We start from the raw sequence: 25,124 nt of genomic DNA, 5'->3' as shown, positions 1-25,124 counted from the left end.
GACTATCTCCAACAATGGAGACCTAAACACAAGACCCATCCTCTTGTTTGGGTCGTGTACAGGAAAAGAGTGAGCACTCAAATTAAACCGATCTCCAACAGGCGAACCCAAATCCTTTGCCTCTGCCTCGCCGTCGTCCTCTGCACCTCCTCGCCGCGCCGGCCCTCGCTGCTCCCGCCGCGCCGGCCACCGGCCCCGCCCGCCGCGGCTGTTGCCCGCCACGGCCTTTCCCCACCCCGCCACCGCTACGGCCCAGCGCGCGCGCCACTGCCGTTCCTCCATGGCCGCCGCCGCTGCCCTGCCGGGGCTACGCCGCCAGGATCCGCCTCACCAAGCACCGCCGTGGCCCGAGCACCTGCCAAATCGCATGCTCGCACGGGGAGGTGAGCCGGCCAAGCCCTGCCCCCGTGCCCCTGCGCAGGCGTGATGGTGCCCTGCCCCGGTGCCGCGCCCCCTCCCCTACGCTGTTCTCCTGCCCCGGCGGCCCCGCCCCTACGTTGTAACTAGCCTCGCCCGCTCCCCGCCTCGCGGCGGCCGCCGCCGCCGGCCATGGGGGAGCTTGACCCCAGTGTCCTGGAGGAGCTCGGCCCCGGCCCGACCAGGGGGGAGCTCGACCCAAGCGACCGTGGGGGAGCTCGGCCCCGGCCTAGCCATCTGGCTGCGACAGCGGTTCCCCATCGCTGCTCGGCCCGCTCGGCCTCCGCTCCGCTCGCCGCCCCGCTCGCTTGCCGCGGAGGGAGGTGCTCATGGTGGTGGGACCCGCGCCAGCGATTTGGGTCGCTGGAAAGGGCGACGCATCTCTGGGTCTCCTCTCTCCTCCGACCCATTTTGGGTAGTGCGTTTGGGTAAGCTGTTAGAGGGTGTTTTTTCACTGTGCATGACCCATTTTGAGTTTGGGTAGCAGTTTGGGTCCTTTGTTGGAGATAGTCTAACCGTCGGGATGGGGCAAGCTCCCGCTTGCCGTTGTGGCTGAGCTCGTAGCTTGTCAGCGGCCGGGTCCACCTCAGGATCGACAACAGACACCCACGCGACCCTGGGCCTGATGGTGGTGCACAAGCTCAGCTTCGTTGACCCTGGGCGGCGGTGCGGCGACCTGGGGGCGGGGTCGTCTTGCACGACGGCCTTGGACAGCGCCGTCGCAGACGTGGCGATGGGCACCGCCTCGCCCTTGGCGAGCCAGAGGTGGAGGCAGGGGGCTCGGATCCGTCGGTAGGAGAGAGGTGGAGGCTGGGGGCCGGATCCGCTGGAGCGAGAGAGGGAGAGAGAGAGAGAGAGAGAGAGAGAGAGAGAGAGAGAGAGAGAGAGAGAGGGCGCTGGCCGCCGAGGGCCTGCGGGCCTGCGTCTCGCACGCCGTTCGTCGGGGACCCGCGCGCTGGCCGACGGGACCTGCGCTCCTGCTGCCCGCGCCGGCCGACGGGGTACCGCGGCCCCGCGCTCCTGCCTCCCATGGCGCACTACACCCCCGCGGAGCCTGCAGATCTCGAGCCTCTGAGAGTCCGACACCAGATCTAGCACCGGGTTCGCCGGATCTAGCCCCTATGCCACTGAATCCGCCCGATGCACGCCTCCTCCTCCTCCACGCGCCGCTGCGCACCTCCTCCTCCTCCTCCTCCTCCTCCACGCGCCGCCGGAGGAGCGCCCCGCGCGCCGGCGTGCCTGCTAGCTTGCCAGCGCCGCGCGTGCCGCGGTGGCCGGCTGGCACTCAACCTCTTCATGGTGTGGAAGGTGATTGTCACGCGGCCTTCCCACCAGCGCAGTGTGGACGCGACGGCAGCCTCGACGTCAGGCACCAGGGCGCCATTCCTGCCCGAACATGCTGCTTCTGCAGTCTCCTCCCATCGCCGGCCCCAGCAACGGACAGATCTGGGCCCGCCACCACCGGATCTGGGCCTTGCCCGGCGGTACGGCAGTCGCCTAGCTCGGTACAAGCTTGGTGGGAAGGACGAGCTCGCTGCTTTCTTGAAGTAGGTGAAGGCCATGGCCCCCGCCATGGTGAGCATGGCTCGCCGACAAAGCTGTACCGCGGGGGAGGGGAGGGGACGGAGGAGACGGAAGGTGTTTGTGTAAGGAAATGCTACGCTAGCGATAAGGATCTCATGTAAGCAGATAATCATGGAGCGTTACCCTTCGATGCGCAGTGCAGCGGAAGATGCGTTGGAGTAGACTTGTCCAACATAGGCACGCTTCGATGAAGAGGAAGTAGTCGATCACGTCATGAACCGTCTCCTCCTTGTCGATCAGCACCGCAACAGCAGCAGTGCCTCCATGGAGTCCACACGTGTGGGAGAAGGAACGCCGTGCGTCAATGTGCTAGCACCGCACGCAAGGCTGGAGGAGAGCGGCGGCCAGGAGGGAGGGCGGCTAGGGTTTGGGCACAGCAAAGGGGTGTGTCGCCCCTATCCCCCTTCCCTCATATATATAGAGCGCACTAATGGGCCATCGACCATGTAGACCCATTAGTAACCCTAATCGCTCATGGATCAATATCCATGTGGGCCTTTAATCCATATTGTTATGATTGTCTCTTGGGCATATCACCATCAATCTCCCAATTGCACTAGAGACAATCATCTAGCCAAGCTTTCCAAAATTCCAACCCCTTAAGTGTGTGACCCGTTAGGTTCATGTGTAGACGGCTGTGGGCGGAAACCGTTTGCAAACCACAAGTCAATAGCGGCACCTAACAGGGCATACTGACTCCCGAATGCACATAAAGATTATATCGGCTGAACCTAGATACATACATATACTAGTCCTTTTGCCACACGATATCAGTCAAGCTCAAGGCGCGATTTGTGCCACCCTTGTGATAGCTCAACCATTCACTCGATCAAATAGTGGATTCAATATGAGTAACTTTTAGTCACCGTGATTAACTCATTAATCACATTGGCATGGCCATGCACTTTCCAATCCAACTATCTCGAGGGGCCCAGAGATATCTCTCCCATTATTAGGAGGGGCAAATTCCATCTTGATCCGCACACATCCCATTCCATGTTTCATGATACACCCAAAAACTGCTTTTATAGATACCCGGTTACGAAGTAGTGTTTGGCAGCCCCAAAGCGTACCACTACGCACAGTGAGAAACAATGACGATCTCAGGTCTAAGGATCTAGTAGGTGTGTCGCTCGAGACTAATTGATGGCACATATAAAATAACAATCCCAGCAGTGTCTCGGAGTGAGTCAGTCTAACACCATGTTCACTAACATGTGTCCACATCATTAATTTGATATCTCTATATCCATGATTCGTGAAACATAATCATCAATTAATCCATGTGCTAGTTGTTGTATCATTATCGTCCCACATAATGATGTAGACTAGAGACCATTTAGAACAACATCACAATGTACAAAGAGTTTCACGGACAAGTCACATACTTGATAATCAATGTAAAGTAGTTGCTCAAGGAACAAATAATATTTTATTAAAACACAAACTTAGACGTGATTACAATAATCTCCCACTCACTCTAGAGTCAATCATGCAAGTATCTAATACCCATGGAACTCATATGTGCCTCATGCTTTTGCTGTGAGAGGGGCTTCGTCAACGGATCCGCAATGTTTAGATCCATGTGCACCTTGCATATCTTCACATCACCTCTATCTATTATCTCTCGAATCAGGTGATAACGCCGCAGTATGTGCTTGGATTTTTGGTGTGATCTAGGCTCCTTGGCTTGTGCAATGGCACCACTATTTTCACAATAGAGGTCCATTGGACTGGACGCACTAGGTACAACCCCCAACTCAGAAACAAACTTTCTGATCCAAATAGCCTCCTTTGCAGCTTCCGAAGCTGCTATGTACTCGGCCTCTATCGTAGAATCTGCCACCGTTTCTTGCTTGGAGCTTTTCCAGCTCACCGCTCCACCATTAAGGCAAAATACAAATCCAGATTAAGATCTAAAGTCATCCTTGTTAGTTTGGAAGCTAGTGTCGGTGTAACCACTTACAACGAGCTCCTCCTCACCTCCATAGACAAGAAACTTATCCTTAGTTCTTCTAAAGTATTTAAGGATATTCTTAGCTGCAACCCAGTGAGCCTCTCCTGGGTTTGACTGGTATCTGCTTGCAACACTTAGAGCATAGACTACATCTGGGCGTGTACAAAGCATGGCGTACATGATGGATCCAATAGCCGAAGCATATGGAATCACACTGATCTTCTCTTGCTCATCAGGTGTCGAGGGACACTGACTCTTGCAGAGACTGACACCATGTGACATTGGCAGAAAATCTTTCTTTGAATCCTGCATATTGAACCTTTTCAATACCTTGTCAATATATGTATCTTGGCTTAATCCAATTAGCCTCTTAGATCTATCTCTATAGATCTTAATGCCCAAAATATATGCAGTCTCACCTAAATCCTTCATCGAGAAATTTTTTCCCAGTGAAGATTTAGTGGCTTCTAACATTGGAATGTCATTTCCGATCAACAATATGTCATCCACATAAAGGACCAGAAATACAACTGCGCTCCCACTAGCCCTCTTGTAAACACAAGGCTCTTCTTCATTCTTGATGAAGCCAAACCCTTTGACTACTTCATCAAAATGAATATTCCAACTCCGAGATGCTTGCTTTAACCCATAAATGGATTTCTGAAGTTTGCATATTTTTCTAGCATTTTTAGGATCGACAAAACCTTCAGGCTATATCATATACACATCCTCACTTAGGTTTCCGTTCAGAAAAGCCGTTTTGACATCCATTTGCCATATCCCATAGTCATAAAATGCGGCAATAGATAGAAGAATCCGATTGACTTTAGCATTGCGACTGGCGAAAATGTCTCATCATAGTCAACACCTTGAATTTGTTTAAACCCTTTCACCACCAATCGCGCTTTATGAATGTGAACATTTCCATCCATGTCTACCTTTTTCTTAAAAATCCACTTGCACTCCACAGGTCTCACACCATCAATTGGATCAACCAAGTTCCAAACTTGATTACTGTGCATTGATTCTATTTCGGATTTCATGGCTCCAAGCCATTTCTCAGAGTCGGGCCCTGTTATTGCTTCCATATAGGTCTTAGGCTCATCGTTATCCAATAACAATATATCGCGCTGCCCCGTGGTTAGGAGTGTGAACTTTTCAGGTGCGCGACGTGCCCTTACAGACCTTCGTGGGGCTGGTTCTTCCACAACGGGTTCTATAACTCCTTGATCATCCTGTAAAGATTCAGTGGGGGCTGAAACCGTTTCATACACTTCCTGAATTTCTTCAAGTTGCACCTTGCTCCCACTGATTTCTTTTTAGAGAAACTCTTTCTCTAAGAAGACACCATTGCGGGCAACAAACACTTTGCTTTCCGTTTGATTATAAAAATAATATCCTTTGGTTTTCCTCGGATACCCCACAAAGAAACACTTGTCTGATTTTGGGGTGAGCTTATCTGACATCAAACGTTTGACATAAGCCTCACATCCTCAAACTTTGAGGAAAGATAACCCGGGACGTTCCCCAGTCCATATCTCATATGGAGTCTTTTCCACAGACTTAGTTGGAACCCTATTTAGTGTAAACGCAGCAGTTTCTAGAGCATAACCCCAAAATGACAGTGGAAGATCAGCTTGGCTCATCATCGACCTAACCATGTCCAACAAAGTCTGGTTCCTCTGTTCGGAGACCCCATTCCATTGAGGCGTTCCAGGAGGAGTCAATTGTGGAACAATTCCACATTGTCTTGCCCAATTAATTTTGTACTTCATTCTGAAATTCTTTGAATTTTTCAAACGATTCAGACTTGTGCCTCATTAAGTAGATATATCCATATCTACTAAAGTCATCAGTAAAAGTGATGAAGTACTGAAAACCACCTCTGTCCATTGAGCTCATTGGTCCACATACATCGGTATGTACAAGTCCCAACAAGTCACTTGCCCTCTCACTTCGACCAGTAAAGGACGCTTTAGTCATTTTCCCAAGTAAACAAGACTCGCACGTGTCAAATGATTCAAAATCAAATGAGCTCAATAAACCATCTTTATGGAGTATTTATATGCGTTTCTCATTTATATGACCTAAGCGACAATGCCAAATAAAAGTGGGATTCAAATCATTCGGTCGAAGCCATTTCGCATTAATGTTATAAATAGGTTTATCCTCAAGATCAAGAACATACAATCCATTCATCAATGGACAATGAGCATAAAAAATATTATTAAAGTAAATGGAACAACGCTTGTTCTTTATTACAATCTCATAACCATCAACTTCCTCCAAACATGAAGAAGAGATAATGTTCTTACTCAAAGCAGGAATGCAATAATAATTATTTAATTCTAAAACTAAGCCTGAGGGTAATGACAAGTGATAAGTGCCGACCGCCATGACTGCAACCTTTGCTCCATTGCCGACACGAACATCCAACTCGCCTCTTGCAAATCTTCTAGTCCTTTGAAGGCCTTGCAACGATTTGCATGTGTGAATCATCGACCCAGTATCAAATACCCATGATTCACTAGAAGACATAGCAATATTAATTTCTGTAATGTTTATAACATTTATACCTGAAGCGGAAGTCTCACTTTCCTTCTTTTTCAGATCCTCCAAGTATTTCTTGAAGTTTCTTGACCAGTGTCCCTTGCCCTTGCAGTGGAAGCATTCATCATTAGGAGAAGGGCCAGATTTGGCCTTAGTCTTAGAGCCCTGGGGATCTTTGGAAACCTTTTCCTTGCCCTTGCCCTTGGGAGGCATCCAACGCTTCCTCTTTTTGTTCTCCTTTTGTACAACCATCACATGATTGGTACTTTTCTTGATACTTTCTTCTGCGGTTTTAAGCATGCCATGCAATTCAGACAACAATTTCTCCATACCATTCATTTGAAAATTCATAATGAAGGGCTCGTAGCTCGCAGGAACGACTGGAGAATGACGTCAATAGCAAGATCATCATGGAGCTCAGAGCCAAGTCTGTCCAAAGTCTCAATGTAACCAATCATTTTGAGCACATGAGGACTGACCGGGCTACCTTCAGCTAGCTTGCACGAGAACAAGGATTTTGAGATGTTGTACCTCTCAACCCTAGCTTAGTTCTCAAACATTCCACGCAACTCTCCAATCATATTGTAAGCATCCGTATGCTCATACTGCTTCTGCAGATCAGGTGACATGGTAGCAAACATGAGACAACTCACGTTGAGTGAATCATCGCAGTGCTTCTCATAAGCAGTGCGATCAGCTTTACTGGCATTATTAGGGAGATCGTTGGGGTATGGCTGCTCAAGAACATACTCCTTTCTCTCTTGCTTGAGAACAATTCTTAGGTTGCGGTACCAATCAATAAAGTTGGTTCCATTCAACTTTTCTTTCTCAAGAATAGATCGCAAATTGAAAGCAGAATTGTTACTGGCAGACATGATCTACAATATTAAAGTAAAGCAAGGTTTCAGCACTAAGTTCATGCAATTCTTCTATTAAAAATAAAAGACTCCCACTACAACATCGCCTTCTCTCGAACGACATATAGGGGACCAAGATCCATATTCACTAAAATTCTAGTGAGTTTTGGCTTCACTGCTAGAAAACTAGTGACATAGGTAAACAACGCCTTGTTAATCATATATCTATATGACTCTTGTTTGTTGGGTGGCATCCAATGCCCCGGCTCCAACTCCATATCCTAAAGCCCAAAAACCATTTTGACCGCTTTGTTGAGAAAACAATACTATGCTACTGAGTGTCCGACACTCACCCTATTCATGATGATGGTTGAAGGTACTCTACTTTGGTAAACCTACCACACAACGATCAAAGTTCTCAACTTTACTGAGGGAAGCTATTCTATCATGATAAAAAAACATATCGCTCATATGAAAAACATGAAAGAACAGTATGGCAAGAAAATAAACATCACAGGCATATAATCATATTATATTGTGAATAGTATAGCCTTTTGCATAACAATGGGCTCCATCTCCATGGCTCCATGGTGACCTCTGTTGTCATACATCCTGTCTTGTGGTGATCGTCATTGCCATTCATGCTTGAAGCCTCCAAGAATAAGTACTAAGCTATTACATCTAATAGCACTAGTAAAATAAATTACGTGAGGGAATCAAGCATCATATGTCTTCACGCAGGCCGTTATACAATGATGGGACAACCTCAACCCGGTTGTTATAACGTGACACGCAGGTCACAAAAATCATTACACACAGATCATCACATGATATTGAGGCCATACCATTCACATCACACCCTGCAAAAACAAGTTAAGCGTAGAACGTATATATTCTACCATAGGGGTATGATAAACCGCTATCAACAGACTGCAACGGCTCAATCAAACATAGATCACATCTATAGAATCGCTATGAAAATCTCATCGGATTGATCCAATCAAACCGATCTGGGCCATTCACAATGTCCCTTATTTTCACTAGTCAATCACATTGACTATCGCGATAGGTACATCGGATAAGACCGCACCACACGAGTCAGATATGTCGACTCAATCTCTTCTCGTTTGCACAGTTAGCCCAGATGGTGATTCCAGCCGGTATGGGCAATTCGTGCGCATAATAGAGAAAGAACACGAACCAATCTACAATCATCGTGATGCAATCAACTCGTACCAATCCGACACCGTGCATCAATCTATACATCTCATATGAACAGATTGCAAAACCCTAAACAAGCATATCTATATACGCACATCCAGGCCAAAAGCTAAACATGATCGCTCTGATACCACTGTAAGAAAACGCTACGCTAGCGATAAGGATCTCATGTAAGCAGATGATCATGGAGCGTTACCCCTCGACGCGCAGTGTAGCGGAAGATGCGTTGGAGTACACTTGTCCAATGTAGGCGCGCGTCGATGAAGAGGAAGTAGTTGATCACGTCACGAACGGATCGTCTCCTCCTTGCTGATCAGCACCACAACAGCAGCAGCGCCTCCACGGAGTCCACACATATGGGAGAAGGAACGCCGTGCGCCGATGTGCTATCACCGCACGCAAGGCTGGAGGAGAGCGGCAGCCAGGAGGGAGGGCGGCTAGGGTTTGGGCGCAACAAAGGGGTGTGTTATATATATATATACGTATATATATATATATATATGTATATATATAGCGCTAATAGGCCATCGACCATGTATGCCCATTAGTAATCCTAATCGCTCATGGATCAATATTCATGTGGGCCTTTAGTCCATATTATTATGATTGCCTCTTGGGCATATCACCAACAGTTTCAAATGAGAGTCTTTTACGCATATGCCCTTATGAAAGTTGGTGCTGGCCTCTGTACCCCTAAAAAGTTTAGTTGCACGTGTATGCCCTCGAGTTTTTTTCCTGTGACCTGTATATCCTTCCATCCATAATCTGTTAGCAGTTAATGGTAGAGAGCCTGACAGGTGGGACCTGGCAAGAAAAATGTTGATACTGCCCTCCTCTCCCCCGTCTCCATCTTCACCTCCCTTTCTCTCTCCCTGGCTTGTGTCTGCTCCAGTCTTGGCAGGTAGCCAGCGGCGCCGTGGTGGGCGCCGGTGGATGCGGGCGGAAGCTCGAGCTAGCCTGTACTGCCCTTTCTCTCCCGTCGATTCAAGCTGCAGCTCCTGCGCTCCATGTCCTCTTCCAAATCGTCAAGAAGCTGCAGCTCGAACCTTGCATGCATGCTCTCAAGATTACAATTCACACTCACCAGCTTTGCGAGGGGGCTGCGCTTTGTGAGGGCGCCCGGGGCGCGCCGATCGCCGAGCTCACCGCGCCTTTGCGGGCGGGGAGCTCGAGTGGGCTCGGTGGACGCGAGCTGGCCTCGCGCCGGCGGTGTGGCGCGGCGCCAAGCTGGCCCGGCGCGCGGCCGCCCATGCCCTGTCACTTGGCGGCCCCTTCCCTGGTGCGCGGCTCCCCCAGCCCGCGGTGGCTGGCCCGCCCCTACCCTGCCGTGCGGCCGCCCTCGCCGGCGGCGGCCCCTGCCCCGGTGCGCCCCTGTCCCATTTCGCAACCGCCCCTGCCCGGCGCGCGGTGGCCCCCGCCTGGAACTGAGGGGCGCGATGGGTGGGAACAGGAGGCGCGAGGAGCGATCTGGGCGGCGGCCGGCGGAGTGTTGCAAGGAGGGGAAGTAACGGCCCCAGCTTTCTGCAGCTGCAACCTGGCGTTCTCCCTCCTCCTCGCTTGCTGCTTCTCTCGGGAGGGACCTCGACGGCTCGCCCGTCGCCTGCTCTCCGGCAAGGGCAGGGGCAGTGCCTCCTCCACGTGCTGGGCTGGGTCGCAGGGAGGCCGCCCGCCTGCACCAGCGCGCGTTAGGCCTGGCGGCCTCGTGTGGCGGACGCTCGGTCCTCTCACGGATCTCCGGTCATGGCGGCGGACGCATCTGCTCGCGGCGGCGGCCGGATTTCCAGGCGAGCGCGGGCGCGAATGGGTCCAACTTGTAGGGTCGAGATGGCGGACTAGATGGGGGTGAATAGTCCTTTCTAAAACTAATTGTGCCGGCTAAACGAAACTTATGCGGAATTGAAACTATTCGCTTAGCCAAGACTTCACCCCTCTAACTATGACTCTAAGGCACCTCCAAAAAGATCCTACACAAAATAAATGGAGTGCCAAACTAGCAAGAGCTCTCCTAACAATTCTAATGCCAATCCACATAAGTCTAAGCACTAGTACTTCACAAACTGAGGGAGCTCCTACACAATTCTAATGAGCAAAAGCACAAAGCCAAACCTAAGCTCACTAGATACTCAAGGACAAGGATACACAATCCAAATCCAAGAGCTCAACTTGCTTAGCTACACAATATAAGCAAGAGCAACTAATTAATCTACACAAGCTAACTAGTTACACTAGAGTGCAACTATACAAGCACAAGATAGAGATGAATGTAAATACAAGGCTTGTGATTTGGAATATGCAAACCACCGAGAAGAGTAGACAAAATTAATACGGTAATTTTTATCCCGAGGTTCACTTGGTTGCCACCAAGCTAATCCCCGTTGAGACAAGCTCCAAGGTTGCCGCCGATCCTCTTGCTAGTGGTGACTCTCAAGTCACACTCTCCCACGTGGAGTGCTCACACCGAGCTCTAGCACATGATCCGGCCGAACCACTTGTTGCTCTTCACGTCTCGCTCAACTAGAGTTGGTCTTCGCGGCTCCCGCGGGGTGAGCACAATACCCCTCACAATCCCTTCTCTGGAGCACCGCACAATCTTCTTGCGGGCTTCAACGAAGTCTCTTGCCACCAAGCCGTCTAGGAGGTGGCAACCTCTAAGAGTAACAAGCACACCGGCTTGCAACACGATCACCTAGTGCCACTCGATGCAATCTCTCAAAGCAATCGCACTAGAATCGCTCTCTCACTCGATCGGATGAATACTATCAAGTTAGAGTGAGTAGAGGGCTCTCAAGCACTCTCACATATGGACACCAAGTCCCCAAGGTGCTCAGCCACCTCAAATGGCCGGCCACACCCTCTATTTATAGAGGGAGGCCCCAAACTAGCCGTTACCCTCAAATCCCGTGAAAACAGAGTTTTTGCGGACTGTCCGTCTCACAGAGACCGGACCGTCCGCCATTCAAAACCAACGACTAGAACTGCAATGATTATGTGTCAGAGTCGTCCGTTAGAGCCCCGGGCGGACTGTCCGCACCCCTGGGGTGGACCGTCCGCCGTTCAAAACTTCGAACCAACCAATTTGCAAACGTCTCTGACTAAATCTGGAAGTGACCGGCGGACTGTCCGCTCCCCAGGGGCAGACCGTCCGCCGTTCAAAAGGTCAGCACACACAGAAACCGCAGTGTTTCTGTCCCAGAATTTTCAGTAGGAGGCGGACCGTCCGCCCCTAAGGGCCGGACCATCCGCAGTATAATTTGGACACCCAAGACAGAACTACTAAGTTTCTGCGCCCATTTCAGCTTTTAAAGGCGCACCGTCCGCCCCCATGGACCGGACGGTCCGCAGTACATTTTGGACCACCAACAGAGCCAAAAACGGTTCTGTTCGAGCTCATCCGAGATAACGGCGGACCGTCCGCCCCCAAGGAGCGGACCGTCCACAGGTCTATTTCCAGCAGAAATGTACCTCGGTAAAACGACCATAACTCTTAGCTCCAATGTCCAAATTTGGTGATCTTGGACTCTATGAAAAGCTTATTCAGAGAGCTACACAACCCAACTGAATATATGATCCAAGACACAAAGGATCAAAGCAGTATTTCACTCCAAGAGCCAACCTAATCTTCGAAGAACACCGAAAAGCCTTTCTTGCTTCCCCAAGTTGATAAACATCAACTCCAACTCCAACTCTTTCTCCTTTGCAAATGTGCCAACACCACCACGTGAACCACCATGTGCATGTGTGTTAGCATTTCACAATCATTTTCAAAGAACTTTCACTTGATCTCACCACGCCACTCGATTCTAGCAACATCGCAATGTTAGATCGCTTAAGTGGCACTAGATGACCGATATGCAAATAAGTTTGCCCCTCTTGATAGTACGGCCATCTATCCTAAATCCGGTCATGCACTTCTCTACACAACCTTTGACCGGTGAAATGAAATGCCCTACAAGTCATACCTTTGCCTTGCGCATTCCATTTCATCTTCCCAAATATTGATGCCACACAAGCACCAAACTCCATCAAGCCTTTTGATCATCATCATGAGTCAACACTTGGCTTGATCTTTCTTGAATGATATGATCCACTCCATATTATCACATGACCTTTTTGGTTCATCGATCTTGATCTTGCTCGCTCTTCACCGTTACCTCGGTCCATCGACGCCAAATCTTGCCCAAGCTTCACCGCCTCGCGGTCCCTCGCTTCAAAGCCTTGACTTGCCCTTCTCCATTGCAACCGGTCTATCAAGCCAAGTCTTGTCTTGATCTTCTCCACTTTGGTCACATAACTCCATGTCATGTCTCATATGCAATGAGCTCCTCTATCACACTATATGAGCATAGCATCAACCCTTAGTCATTTCTCCTCCATGACACATGTTGCTCATACTAGTGTCTTTGTGTGGACTAATCTCCTGTGTATCTCATCATAAACACTTATTAGTCCACATAAGTTGTCACTCAATTACCAAAACTAAACAAGAGCATTTCACACGAGATTGGGCGTTCTCCGGCCTGTTAGCGAGAAGGGCAAATACGTCTTTCTCCACCTCTGTCAGCCACCATAACCCTCTATTCCATCCAAAAGGGCACACGGGTCACAGCAAAAAAATCACGAGGGCATACAGGTGCAACCAAACTTTTTAGGGGCACAGAGGTCGGCACCAACTTTCATAAGGATATACACGTAAAAGACTCTTCAAATGATTTTGAAACGGTGAGGAGGTAGCTAGCTGTTTTTATTGCGCACATATACACGTAGAAAATACCTGATACAGTTTAAATCAGAATACCCTATCATCGGTACAGATCTCGAGAATACAACAGTGCTAGTATGGATGGACAGGACAACCCCTACCACGGTACCTTGGAACTAGAAATCCGACGAATATATGCTAGCTATAGCTCTCTTCCTCGAGCCTTTCCATCGGCCATGTGCGTGCGTGCGACAACGCCGGGACCGCACGTCCCCGACACGCCGGGCGTGGGCACCAGACGGACGCCGCGCGGCGAGCTGTATGAACCACGCCGCGGTACGGAGAGGGGACTGTTCCTTCCCGTGCCCCGGCAAGCAAGCAAAGGGAAGCCGGGCACATGCACGGGATCGCAGGCGTTCCTGTTGGCAGTTACGCTGAAAGGCAGGGGGCGGGGCCGTGACCCGTCAATACCGAACTCGATGCTCAGTCATGTAGTCGGCGTCGCGGCAAATCCGAGCAGGACGCTTGGGCGGGGGCATCTGCCTGCCAGCCTGCCTGGAGCCTTGGACGGATACGATGCCACGATATTTGCTTGCTGGGTGATGCGATGAGAGGGATCGATCGGCCGGTGAACAGAGGGTGATGGGCACAGCCGGGAGAGAGCGTCGTGTCGCCGTCGACGATGGATATATACCTGCTGCCGCACCGCCGATCGCTGTGGTCTCCTTGTCCGTCACCCTGGGCACGAAAAACCGAGAACCGAGGACCGAACCGAAAAAACCAAGAACCGGAGCCGAACCGAACCGAAACCGAGAATTTCGGTTCCATTTCGGTTTCTGGTTCTCAGGAACCGAAAATACTCGGTTCGGTTTTGGTTCCAAAACCGGGTAACCGAAGAACCGAGCACATCACACATTCAGCCCATAAACCTATTAGATGGCCCAAGACCCAAACAAAACCCTAGCTCCACTACCCACCAGCCCCACCACCGCCCCAACAGCCCCCATTCCCCCCACCCCACTCCCACGGCCGCCGCCTGCCTGGTGCCGCCGCGCAGGGCCCTCCCCGTCCTCCCCGACCGCCACCGAGGCCCCTTCTCGGCCTCCGCCACGTCCCCTCTCCGTCCCGGGCCACCACCTCGCCGGCTCGCCCTCCCCAGCCACCGCCGCTGCCCGCCTGCCCCGCCTCGTCCCCGGCCTACAGCCTCCGCCTCGCCCTCCCCGCCCGCCGGCGCGGCACCGCCCGGCCCCGGCCTCCGCCTCGTCCTCCCCGCCCGCCGCCACGTGACCTTCCCGAGGTGCAGTCTCCGCTGCGGCGGCAGTCTCCTCGGCGGCTGCAGGAGCCACCTCTTCTTTCTTCTCCTCGACGGCTGCCGGAGCCTCTTCCTTCTTCTCGCCGGCCGGCGCTTCAGCAGCGGCGGCGATGACGACCGGATCCCGCCTCGCCCTCCCCGCCCGCCGCCGCGGCACCTCCCTGACCACCGCCGCGGCCCCTTCCCGGACGCGGGCCCGCGACCCCGCCCTCCCCAACGGCCTCCAGCGGAGTATGCGGCCAGCCGGCGCGCGGGTCGCGACGGCGTTGCGCCTTCCCGGCAGGCCAGGTGCCCGACGGCCGGGCAGCCGTGGTCATCGCCCATCGACAGTCCAGGCGGCGGTGGTGGCGCGCCCGTCCCCTACAGGGAAGCCGTCGACGGCGAGCGGCGCTGCACGTCCTGGGTCCTCAACAAAGTTCGGTTCCATCGGTTTTAACCGAAAGCGAACCGAAAGAACCAAACCCGAAATTTCTCGGTTCCTAGTCTTGAAAAGAACCGAACGGTTCCTGTTTTTGAGGAACCGAACTTCTTCAAGAACCGAAGAACCAAACCGATCGGTTTAGTTAGAACCGAATGTCTAGGCCTACTTGTCCGTGCCCTGCACGCCCGTGTCGACCGTGTCGCGCGCGCGCGGTTGCTTAGTTAAAAGTCGGAAGAGAACGAACTGGGACCGGGACTGGGACCAATCCCACCTGAACGAACGGCTCAACACCTACACCACTGGGCGACCGGCCTTTTCTTTTAACTGGAGAAATTTTGATTTTTGACCCTCCCTTTTAAGGTTAGTCTCGATGAGGTTTCATGAAAGATTACACGACATTAAATATTATTAATTTTGCTGACATTGCAAAAAGAGAGAAGAATGAAGTTTTATGGGATGTGGGAGCAAGTATAATAGGTGGCTGGGAGCCGGCTGAATCGGGCGTCTGGCGACATGCCCGCTTCAGCCAGGAGCCGGCTGAGAGATGCTGCACCCGCTGCTATTGGCCAAGCGCGCTGCTGTGTATGGAATCTAGCGGGGCCCGGCGTGCGTTGCAGTCGGCCGTCGGCAAAATGCATTAGCCTTGCTCTGAGGAGAATTTCATCAACATGAAACCAATCTGGCACAATTACCGCCTAGTTCTCAGTCTAGATAACTGTACCCATGAAACTCCCACTGAGACTGGCATAAGAAATTTTGATGCCTTTTATACATTGACCTTTTGCTGTCACTCATAGTACTTTCATCAACGAAACAATTTTCATTACCCACCTTAGGTAAAAATCGAAGTTACAGTGGTTGTTATAATACTGTAATTATTATAGTTAATTTGGCATTAATTTGTATTTAATTTTCGTAGTGATTATATATATCATCATTGCGCACGTGTTTATTTGCATTTATATAAGTAATGTAATACCTCTGTGAGGGCAACCTCATATATCAAATTGTAAAATGAATAGGAAGGACAACCGGAAGCCGCGATGCTTATATTATCCCTATTTGCATTTCTTGCACAGTGCTGATGCGTGCACTTCGACAATGAATCTTGCATTTCTTTGCAACTAACCTAGTGCCTGGATGTAGATGAGCAAGAAAACAAGAAGGATTGGGGAAGAGTCACTTTGATAAAAAAAACTTGATGTTATTTGATTTTTTTATAAAATTTACTATTTTTCTATTAGAATATTTAATAGCATTGGTAAGATTATGACTATTGCCATTTTGAAACCAAATGTTATAATAAAAATTCAGAAAATGACCAAATAAAAATGAAAAGTGTTGAGCACGTAGCTCTTAGCAACAGCAAAGGGTCGTGTTTCACTAGAAAAGTTTTTTCCATATAACATTCCCCTGAAGGAGATTATTCTGCAAACAAGTTTTCTGAAAACTTCCTGAAATATAGGTTTCATGGTAAATTTATTATAAAATAAAAACTAGAAAACCTTTGTAAAATAAACATTTGAGAAAACACGGAGGGAACCAGTAATACTTGATTGTGTGTGATTTTAAATGGACGCTTGAATTGTGTGCAACCATTACAACTGAACGATGTCGCTAGCTGTGATTTCCTTCCGCTTTTCCCAGGACTCTTGTATAACTTTGTCGTTAAATTATGAATAAGCAAAGTTCTTACGTTTACCTTGTCCACCCAAGCTAGGTAGCCATATGCAGGATGTTCAATGTTGCCCTTATTTTTTCTGTTCTGGATCGCTAGCTTTGTTTGTTGTTGCAGGGATTTGTGTGCGCAGTATACTTGTGTCTTCATTACTGCGGCGAGTTAGACACTGGTGATCGTCTTTTGAAGTTTGAACCATGCGTGTGGTTGGAGATGATGAAGTCCAGCTTCAACCAGCCAACAACATGATGGGATTGTTGCGGATTGAGATGCCATGGGTGACCTTGGATGGCTTGAGTTCTTGTTCAAAGTGAGGCGGATTAGTGGCACAAGGCCGGTAGTGGTCTAGTCGGGCAGTAGCTGCGTCTAGTGGTGTGGCGTTGAGCCGGCCGGGATTATTCCACAAGACGCGCGCGAAAGATGGTAAGAGGACAATATAAAAGTTGGTCTGAATTTACTGGTGGCATTTTTTTCAAACATTTTAATGACCATCTTTTAATCTGAGTATCTATTCATTTGATTATCTTTCTGAAATGTGTGTTTAAGTAGTCTCCACTCCTATCATTCCAAGTGATATCATTAGAGCATAAAAAGTTTGCCGTGCAACACTCAACATTACTTCCGTACCGAGCATTATATCATCTCTCAAAAACAGATATTTCACCAGTCCAGCCACATGAAGCAATCACATTTGGTATTACAGGGTGGTATACAACATCAGTGCAGGCTTCTTTGAATGCTTCGATTTTCCGTAAAGGCCTTGCTGATTTATAATCAAAAAAGTAAATGGATCCATCTGACGAACCGGATGCAAGTTCTCTTCCACTTGGAGAAAAATTGCACTTTATCGGGAAACCCCAAACTCCATGTCCTTCAAACCGCATATACTTGTTCAGCTTGAAGGGTGGCCTTGCTGAAAAAATAGCAATGTAGTTCCCGTTCGATTGTGCAACAAAAGATGCTTCATGCGGGTGATATCTTACACATGGGCATGTGAATGCTTCAGTATAAACCTGTGAATACAATGGTGATTTATGTCAGCTTCCATTCTGCTGGTAGGATCCAGTTCCTATTTTTGAACAATATATTCCCTGGACTAACAATCGTTTCACTATCTGAATTGAGATCAGTCATTATGGGCCTTTACCTTTTTAGTTCACAGAGAACAATGCACCTTCACTATTTCTCAATCGTTGTATTATTGTGTGCAGAATATGTTCTGTCCATGCTCCAGCCCCAGTGTTGCAGCATGTCAGAATATTTTCTCATGAATATGCTGAATCGCTATATAGCTCTATGTTGAATATCCAAGTGAAAATTGCATAGATAACTGCTATTCTCTAATTTATAGCAAAAAAACTAACTGGGTTTTCAAACTAAGGCTTTATTTTATACCTTTGTTGTACACACACATTGATGCAGGCAGATAGTGTGACACATGTGAGCCACATCCACCTAAAGAGTAATATAATTATAAACCTATTACCTGATTAGATAATGGAACTTGTCGCAGGACATCCCAGACAATTATAGTGTTCTCACTAATATTGCTTCTGGTTGTGTCCGTTGAAGAGATAAATTGTCTCCCATCAGCACTGAATTCGATGTCAAGGATGGTCCCAAGACTTCTATGAAATTCTTTTGTTACCAGACCACTTCGAATATCCCATAGCCTAAGAGAACCCTTCGACCCACCAGATAGGAAGAGATTGGGGTTACTTGGGTTGAACTTGATAACCTCCACAGCTTGATCTTCCTTGAATACTTTGATTACCTTTCCTTCCACAACATCAATTAACTGTACGGAACAATCAAGCCCTCCAGAAAGTAAAGAGAGGTTATGAGGGGACCACCTCACATCCTTTACAGCAGCAGTGTGATGCTTCAAAACACAAGCAGTAGTATTCCCTTTGTCCCATACGTTCCATACGTGGACTGTATGATCCATTCCAGCAGAAGTGAGTAGATGTGCTGCCCCCCGCAAAAAAAAATGAAAAAAATGAGCATCTTCTGACTTTCAAATTTATACTATCAATAAAGACTGCAAAATCATCCTAGGAATAGTGTATGTCTAAAAGTAATATCTCAATCAACCAACCCACAAAATTTGAAGCTGGTGATTTCACTATCAACTCATCTCATTAATTTATACTTACTATCAGATCATCACATGCGTCACACTGTTAGTTGATAGTGGAGCATAAAGACAGAAAAAGGAACTGAACTTAAATCTTTTGAGTTAAGCAACAAGGCATCAAAATATTTATTTATTTCAAAAACCAAGTTTGTTCATGGTTCCTGTTAATAATAACACACCAATAATTATTGCAGTTTCTGTGGGTTCTGTGGTTCTAGTTCTAGAATGAGCTCTTTTATTGATCCTCTACCACATTTATAATCTCCTTCCCTTGTTATTCTTTAAGGAAACATCAAGTTACAAATGAATGTAGATATCAACACATCTTAACATTTCAAAAGAAGTCAAATTTACTAACATTTTTTTTATTTGCCACCTATCTGTCCCACCCATGTCAAACTTCCTCGGATAATTTCTCCTGTTTGTTGTCCAAGACTACTAGACTAGACAAAGTAGTGCAGTAAGATTTCCATCAATACCTATTATCACTGTAAAGAAACAAACAAACCAATGGCTGGTATATCACAAAAGTATGGATGAAAGAAATGAGGATAAATTCTCATCGAGATTTTTTTTTAATTTTAGGAACATTCTATTTGGATTTTTTTTTTAAATTCCATAGAGACATTGCCAAATATGATATTTCATAAGCATCCCCAGTCAGCATTAAATTAGCAAGGGACATGAATTGTAAGAACTTCCACAACAGTACAAAATCCAATATGAAGAGCAAAGGGTTAGTACTTAGTAGAGGTGACATATGACATATCTTGGCTCACACAAGATTAGAGTTGCATTATGGTCACTTAATCCTAATGGCCTTCTTAGTGAACAACATTACCATGAACCAATGCATTTCATAGCATCATTATCTGTATAGTGAGTTACCTGGCTCAATGCTAATCTACTATGACTAGTAGCCAGACTATAGAGAACATTGAGGATGCCACCCAAAAACTTGTCAAATATGCAGGGGTGAAGCTGCCCATTGGCATTGGGGTCACAAGACCCCGATAAAATTTCATAAATCCTATAGAACTCTACTGTTTATTAGTATTTTTGACCCCATTGAATAAACGTGGCAACCCTGGTAACATTTGTGCTGGCTTCACCCCTGTAAATATGTTAGCCCAGAAGTATATGATCATTTGGTGAAAGACACTGCAACTTCTAATGCTGTTGTTTTCTTGTATTTTTTTTTAAAGGGTCCCATGCCTGGAATTGATAGATAATATTTTGCCATTTCATATCACTAACGTTGGTAAAAAAAGAATCAATACCAGGGCAGCAGCGCCGCGCAGCACAGCACCTGCTTTGTTTCCTAGTTATTATAAGAGATCTCCCCATTTCCCCCATGTCGATTACCCCATTTTCTTGACTATAACCAACTTATTATATACCTGTTTGCATACCCCCAATTCGCAATGGCTGGTGTGATAACCATTGCACAATGTCTCCATTTTCCTGATATCCAAATACACAACTCCAGGTCTAATACCATACTCATGTTGATAATGTAAGTGAAACAGAACAGCAAAGCGGCAGTATCATGTAAGAACAATTACTGACCATGAGTTGGCGACCAATCTATACAATTTATTGCCTTTGTGTGACCCTTCAAAGAAACCGAGAGCTTTGAAGGCAAACTTTTGCTAGAGCCAGGCTTTGGTTGGCATCGCAAGGAATGCAAAATGTCAGCTCGCAGATTTGAATCAGTGATGGAGCCAACTGCAACAAGATGGTACAGTGAAGATTAAAAAAGGGCTGTTCGAGCAACATGACCAAAGAAAAACGTGAAGTATAGAAGCATCACTAATCATCATGATAACATTAAAAGTGGACTCTTGAGACGAGCCATTTTGGCTCTCTCGCACAGCATGGGTAACACAAGCTTTTTATTAGCCTTTATCCAAGATCTGAACGATTCCTCCAAAAGTTCAAACCATTTGAGACTAAATTCATTCTAGAATGCAATACATTATTGTCAAATCAATTTATCTCAAAACCAATTGCAACAGCGGTTTGGTGAAGCTGCACACGAGTGTTTTCCCATGTGAGAATTAGAATCCCAGGACGAATTTTATACTAGGATAAATCAGTGTAGGTGTGTGGAAAGCAATTTTCGCTTCCAATCAGCTGCTAAGGGGCCCAAGGCCAAAATGCTCACCTGAGGAATCGACCTCTGCTGTCGTCTGCGGAGGAAGGAGTGATGCGGCGTCCACGGGTGCTCGAGATGCAGCCAGGAGGGCGCGCTGCCTCTTGGAGATGTACCTGCCGCTGGCTGGAGATGTCGGCAGCGGCGCTGCTTTGGGTAGGGGCGGCTGCGGGAAGGACGAGGGTGGGGGGAGGCATGGTTGGTATTCCCACCGCGGCCGCTTTACGGGAGGTGGTGCGAAGGAGTTGAGGGCGGTGGCGACTGGCGGGAAGGAGGGCGGCTCGTCGTCGTCCTCGTCAGAGGTAGCGCCGCCGTACGCAGCAGAGAGGAGATCCATCGGCAATCGGAGGTCTGGGACCGAGACCGACCCAACCTGAACGAACGGCTCAACACCTACACCACTGGGCGACCGGCCTTTTCTTTTAACTAGTTGAATGTCCGTGCGTTGCTACGGGAGTAAAAAAAATCAAGTGTAAAAAGATGTAAAACTGCCAATCAATAACAATATTCATCATATATTCATCGATCGTAGAGAGTAACGACCAAGAGTTTCAGGCCAAACCGATGGAAGCTAAATAGCTCAGCTGTATAGAGGATAGAAATTCCAGAGCATACAAACTGTGATCCGACGGGCATAACAGTGATGGACATTAGGTTTACCTTGGAGTGATCTGACAAGCAGAAACCACCAACATCAAACCAGAGCTGATCAAAGGAGCCCTTTGGATTCCTGCAAGCCTGAAACATCGTCACCTCCTTCAGTGAACATGCTAATGTGCAATCCTCATATATCACTACACAAATCAACTCAAATAGTAGAGTGAAGATTATTCCAGCACCAACAAAAATATACAGATTAGCCTCACAGCTCATGGATATGGATCACAGCAGCATTCTGAAATCAGTTTAAATTCTCTTGACAACTTGTTGGCTACTAACTGATCAGAACAAAGAAGCCGGAAAAAGATCGAAGTACTTGAAACCTGGCTTAAGTACATCGACATTAATATGAGAACTCAGGTAACAGTTCGTACAGATGAATTTTGCACAGATCATGGCACTATCAGAAAATAAGTCTGAATAAATACATAGTTGATTGATTACTGCAGGGTTTTACGTAGCATGCTGGTTCTAACATGCGCAGAAATGAGCTAGTACAGACCCTAAAAAATTTAGGTAGCTGGTTATAACATGCGCAGAAAGGACCCTAAAAAATATTTTTGTCTCTACTGCTACAAAATTCATATGACCTGGTGGACTACAGATATATAGCACAATAGGACAAGCTAAATAAATAGAAACCTTGGAACTTTTGGTTTCTATTATGAGTGTGCTTAGTCCAGTACAAGCTGCTGCAATGGCAGCTGAAAGGAGAATGCATGATGATTTGTGGTGTGGCTCTTTTATGCTGGGTGCTTATTAGCATCATAAAAAAAACTAAATGCAATTAATTGCTCAATTGTGAAACCCAAACGCATGCACGTACAATAAGAGACCAGCTGAGCATGTCCTATTAATTACCTGCTGCAGAGGTGAACGGTAGAGCGACAGGCCACTGCACGAGCTCCGATCTGTTGAGCGCAAATATTTGTGAGCATATACATGTATCTTGAGATATACTAAACTAAACTATACACATCAGATGCAAAAAGTAGTAGATATCTTAGGAAAAGCAATGGCTCACGGACAAAGCAGCACTGCACCATCTCAAATCTATAAGTGTGCAGTAAGAATATCCAGTTCAGAATGATTCAGTATTACACTGATTCACACATCCAGTTATCAAGGTAAAAATACTCACGTTCATCCAAGAAGATCAAAAACGTGCATATGAATTATACAACTGTAAACCAAAAATAACTGAATATAGCACAAAGGCTTGATGTGTGCAGCTTACAACTGGTGGAATTCAGACCCTAGCAAAAACCGTTCTACCTACAGCCCGAGTGTTGCCATGAGTGTCAAAAAATTTCAATATAACAGGAAAAAAAAATATGATTGTCATCAGACTCTACAATCTTCATGATCTTGACAAACATATTGTTTTAAGCTGGTTAACAAAGAGCCTTTGGTCGCTTGAGCACTTATAGTTTGTATAAACATCTATTGGTTAGACTTTCAAATCTCATGCCATCAATTAAGTCACGAGTGTTCAAAGCAGGCAGCAAACAGTCAGTTCTGAGTGAAATCTAGTATGGTCATACCTCTTAATAAGTACACAGCCCAGTAGCCAGAACTTCAGTCTTCTGATTCTCTTTAAATCTGCATATCCCCTAGGTAACACTTGGAATGATTTCCTGAGCTAGCAACCTGCAAGAAAAAAAAAAGCAGAGAGAAATTTAGATAGCCGGCTGGACTGTTGTAACGTTGCAATGCATCTTTCCAAGTGTTTCTATCATCAAAGCCATGAGTTGATTAATTGACGATAACAAATAGACATGAGTCATAACCACTCACATGATTCTGTTGTTTTGAAAACGCCAACATAGGTTCCATGAAATTATACAATAAATAGATCCAATTATACAGCATGGTGGACCACATATATATAGCACAATAGGAGAAGCTAAATAAATAGAAATCTTGAATTCTTGTGCTTCTACCAATCCTGTAGCCAAGATTCATGGAAGTGATCTAAAAATTAGAGAATCGCCAAACAAAGAACAAAGAAGCAAGGAGTAACATAGCACATTGTCATATTATCGAACACCTAGCAGGCATGCAAAAGGCAACCTCCTGATAAACATGATGGATGCCCAATCGGATAGTCAGTCCTCACCGGCAGCAGAAGTTGAACGGCAGGCGGCGAGGACAGGGTCTTGCAGACCTCCGGGTCGGCGGCCGAGCAGGGGGCGGTCGAGCGGGGCCACCTTGGAAGGCGTGAAGTGGAGGGGCGTCGCCGCCTTGTAGAGGAGGAAGACGCGGAGGCGCCACGCAGCAGGGAAGTCGTCGGAGCTGTAGACGCGCACGACGCCCCCGTCCCAGGGCGCCGCCGCCTTGTAGAGGAGGGAAGAGGGGGGCCGCAGGAGCCCGGACGAGGAGCCGGCGGCCACGAGTCGCGCCGTCGAAGTCTTCTGCTTGTGCTGGCCAGGGAGGAGCGGGAGGACTGGAGGAGAAAGGAGATCGAGAGATTTCCTCGGGGGCGAGGTACGCGAGGATGGCGGCAGTGGCGGCGGCGTGAGCACCGGCCCGCACCCCCGATGCGCAGCGGAGTCCGCGTCCTAGTCTCGCTGGGGAGGCGAAGTGGAGCGCGCGTGTTGGGGGGCGGAACCGTCGAGAACGTGGGGTAGCGGACGGGAAAGGAGAGAGAGCCACGAAGCGGAGCAGATCCGAGCGGAGGCAAACCTACGGCCCTACGGGTAGGGGTGGTAAAGGGCCCAACATTTTGAACTAGAAAATCTAAGGATCGGGCCCTAAAAGAGCCGGGCTCTAAACATATGTATTTTTGAACTAAAAATTTTAAGGGCTTTATTGGACTGTGAAGAGGCCATTAGGGCCATGGCCCATTACCACCCCTGCCTACGGGGGAGGCAGACCCACGAGAGTCCAGACTCAACTTCATTCTTTTTAGATAGTACAGTAGATAAATCAGTGTAGGTGTGTGGAAAACAATTTTCACTTCCAACCAGCTGCTAAGGGGCCTAAGATCAAAATGCTCTCACCTGAGGAATCAATCTTTGCTATTGTCTGCGGAGGAAGGAGTGATGCGGCGTCCACGGGTGCTCGAGATGCAGCTAGGAAGGCGCGCTTTCTCTTGGAGATGTACCTGTCGCTGCCGCTAGCTGGAGATGTCGGCGGCGGCGCTGCTTTGGGTAGGGGCGGCCGCGGGAAGAATGAGGGTGGACGGAGGCATGGTTGGTATTCCCACCGCGACCGCTTCACAGGAGGTGGTGCGAAGGAGGTGAGGGCAGTGGCAACTGGCGGGAAGGAGGGCGGCTCGTCGTCCTCCTCGTCGGAGGTAGCGCCTCCGTACGCAGCGGAGAGGAGATCCATCGGCAATCTTAGCGCGGCTCGTCATCGTCCTCGTCTGGGACTCGCTTGCTCCTCCGCTGCGTGCCTGCGTTTCCAGCGCAGACAGACATATTGGTGGAAGCGATCGACAGTAGTCGCGGCCGGGGCGGAAGGCGGCGCCGCGA

The 25,124-nt window shown here is 48.2% G+C and overlaps 1 protein-coding gene across 5 annotated transcripts; it reads right to left on the bottom strand.

Annotated features, from left to right (window-relative positions):
* Positions 1 to 17,275: 17,275 nt before the first annotated feature.
* LOC120681455 (WD repeat-containing protein 25-like) lies at positions 17,276 to 24,231 on the bottom strand. 5 transcript variants are annotated; one of them, XR_005677874.1, is made up of 9 exons: positions 23,768 to 24,231; positions 23,193 to 23,298; positions 22,510 to 22,559; positions 21,649 to 21,726; positions 21,001 to 21,389; positions 20,403 to 20,561; positions 18,183 to 18,667; positions 17,844 to 17,915; positions 17,566 to 17,709 (listed from the first exon to the last, which is right to left on the bottom strand). XR_005677874.1 is itself a non-coding variant. In XM_039962954.1 (8 exons), exons 4-8 carry the CDS (start codon positions 21,681 to 21,683, stop codon positions 17,335 to 17,337), a joined length of 1,407 nt encoding a protein of 468 aa, XP_039818888.1. In that variant the 5' UTR covers positions 21,684 to 21,726; positions 22,510 to 22,559; positions 23,193 to 23,298; positions 23,768 to 24,231; the 3' UTR covers positions 17,276 to 17,334. The 5 variants fall into 5 exon arrangements, 4 of the variants coding, with proteins under 4 accessions (XP_039818888.1, XP_039818890.1, XP_039818887.1 ...); XM_039962954.1 differs by lacking the exon at positions 17,844 to 17,915 and having other exon boundaries at positions 17,276 to 17,709; positions 18,183 to 18,631; XM_039962956.1 differs by lacking the exon at positions 17,844 to 17,915 and having other exon boundaries at positions 17,276 to 17,709; positions 21,001 to 21,436; positions 23,768 to 24,229.
* Between the last annotated feature and the right edge of the window lie 893 nt (positions 24,232 to 25,124).

This window comes from Panicum virgatum, chromosome 7N (genome assembly GCF_016808335.1).
Source record: "Panicum virgatum strain AP13 chromosome 7N, P.virgatum_v5, whole genome shotgun sequence".
NCBI lineage: Eukaryota > Viridiplantae > Streptophyta > Magnoliopsida > Poales > Poaceae > Panicum > Panicum virgatum.
The sequence above is the reverse complement of the archived record's forward strand: the minus strand, read 5'-3'. Positions and strand labels throughout refer to the sequence as shown.

Bases quoted from the DNA above. Each gene is read 5' to 3' on its own strand.
- LOC120681455 (XM_039962953.1), bottom strand. From the start codon at position 21,683: ATGTTGGTGGTTTCTGCTTGTCAGATCACTCCAAG. The intron at 21,390-21,648 runs GTAAACCTAATG...CCGGTCGCCCAG, and splicing joins GCTTGTCAGATCACTCCAAG to TGGTGTAGGTGTTGAGCCGT. The intron at 20,562-21,000 runs GTGAGCATTTTG...ATCTTGTTGCAG, and splicing joins AGCAGAGGTCGATTCCTCAG to TTGGCTCCATCACTGATTCA.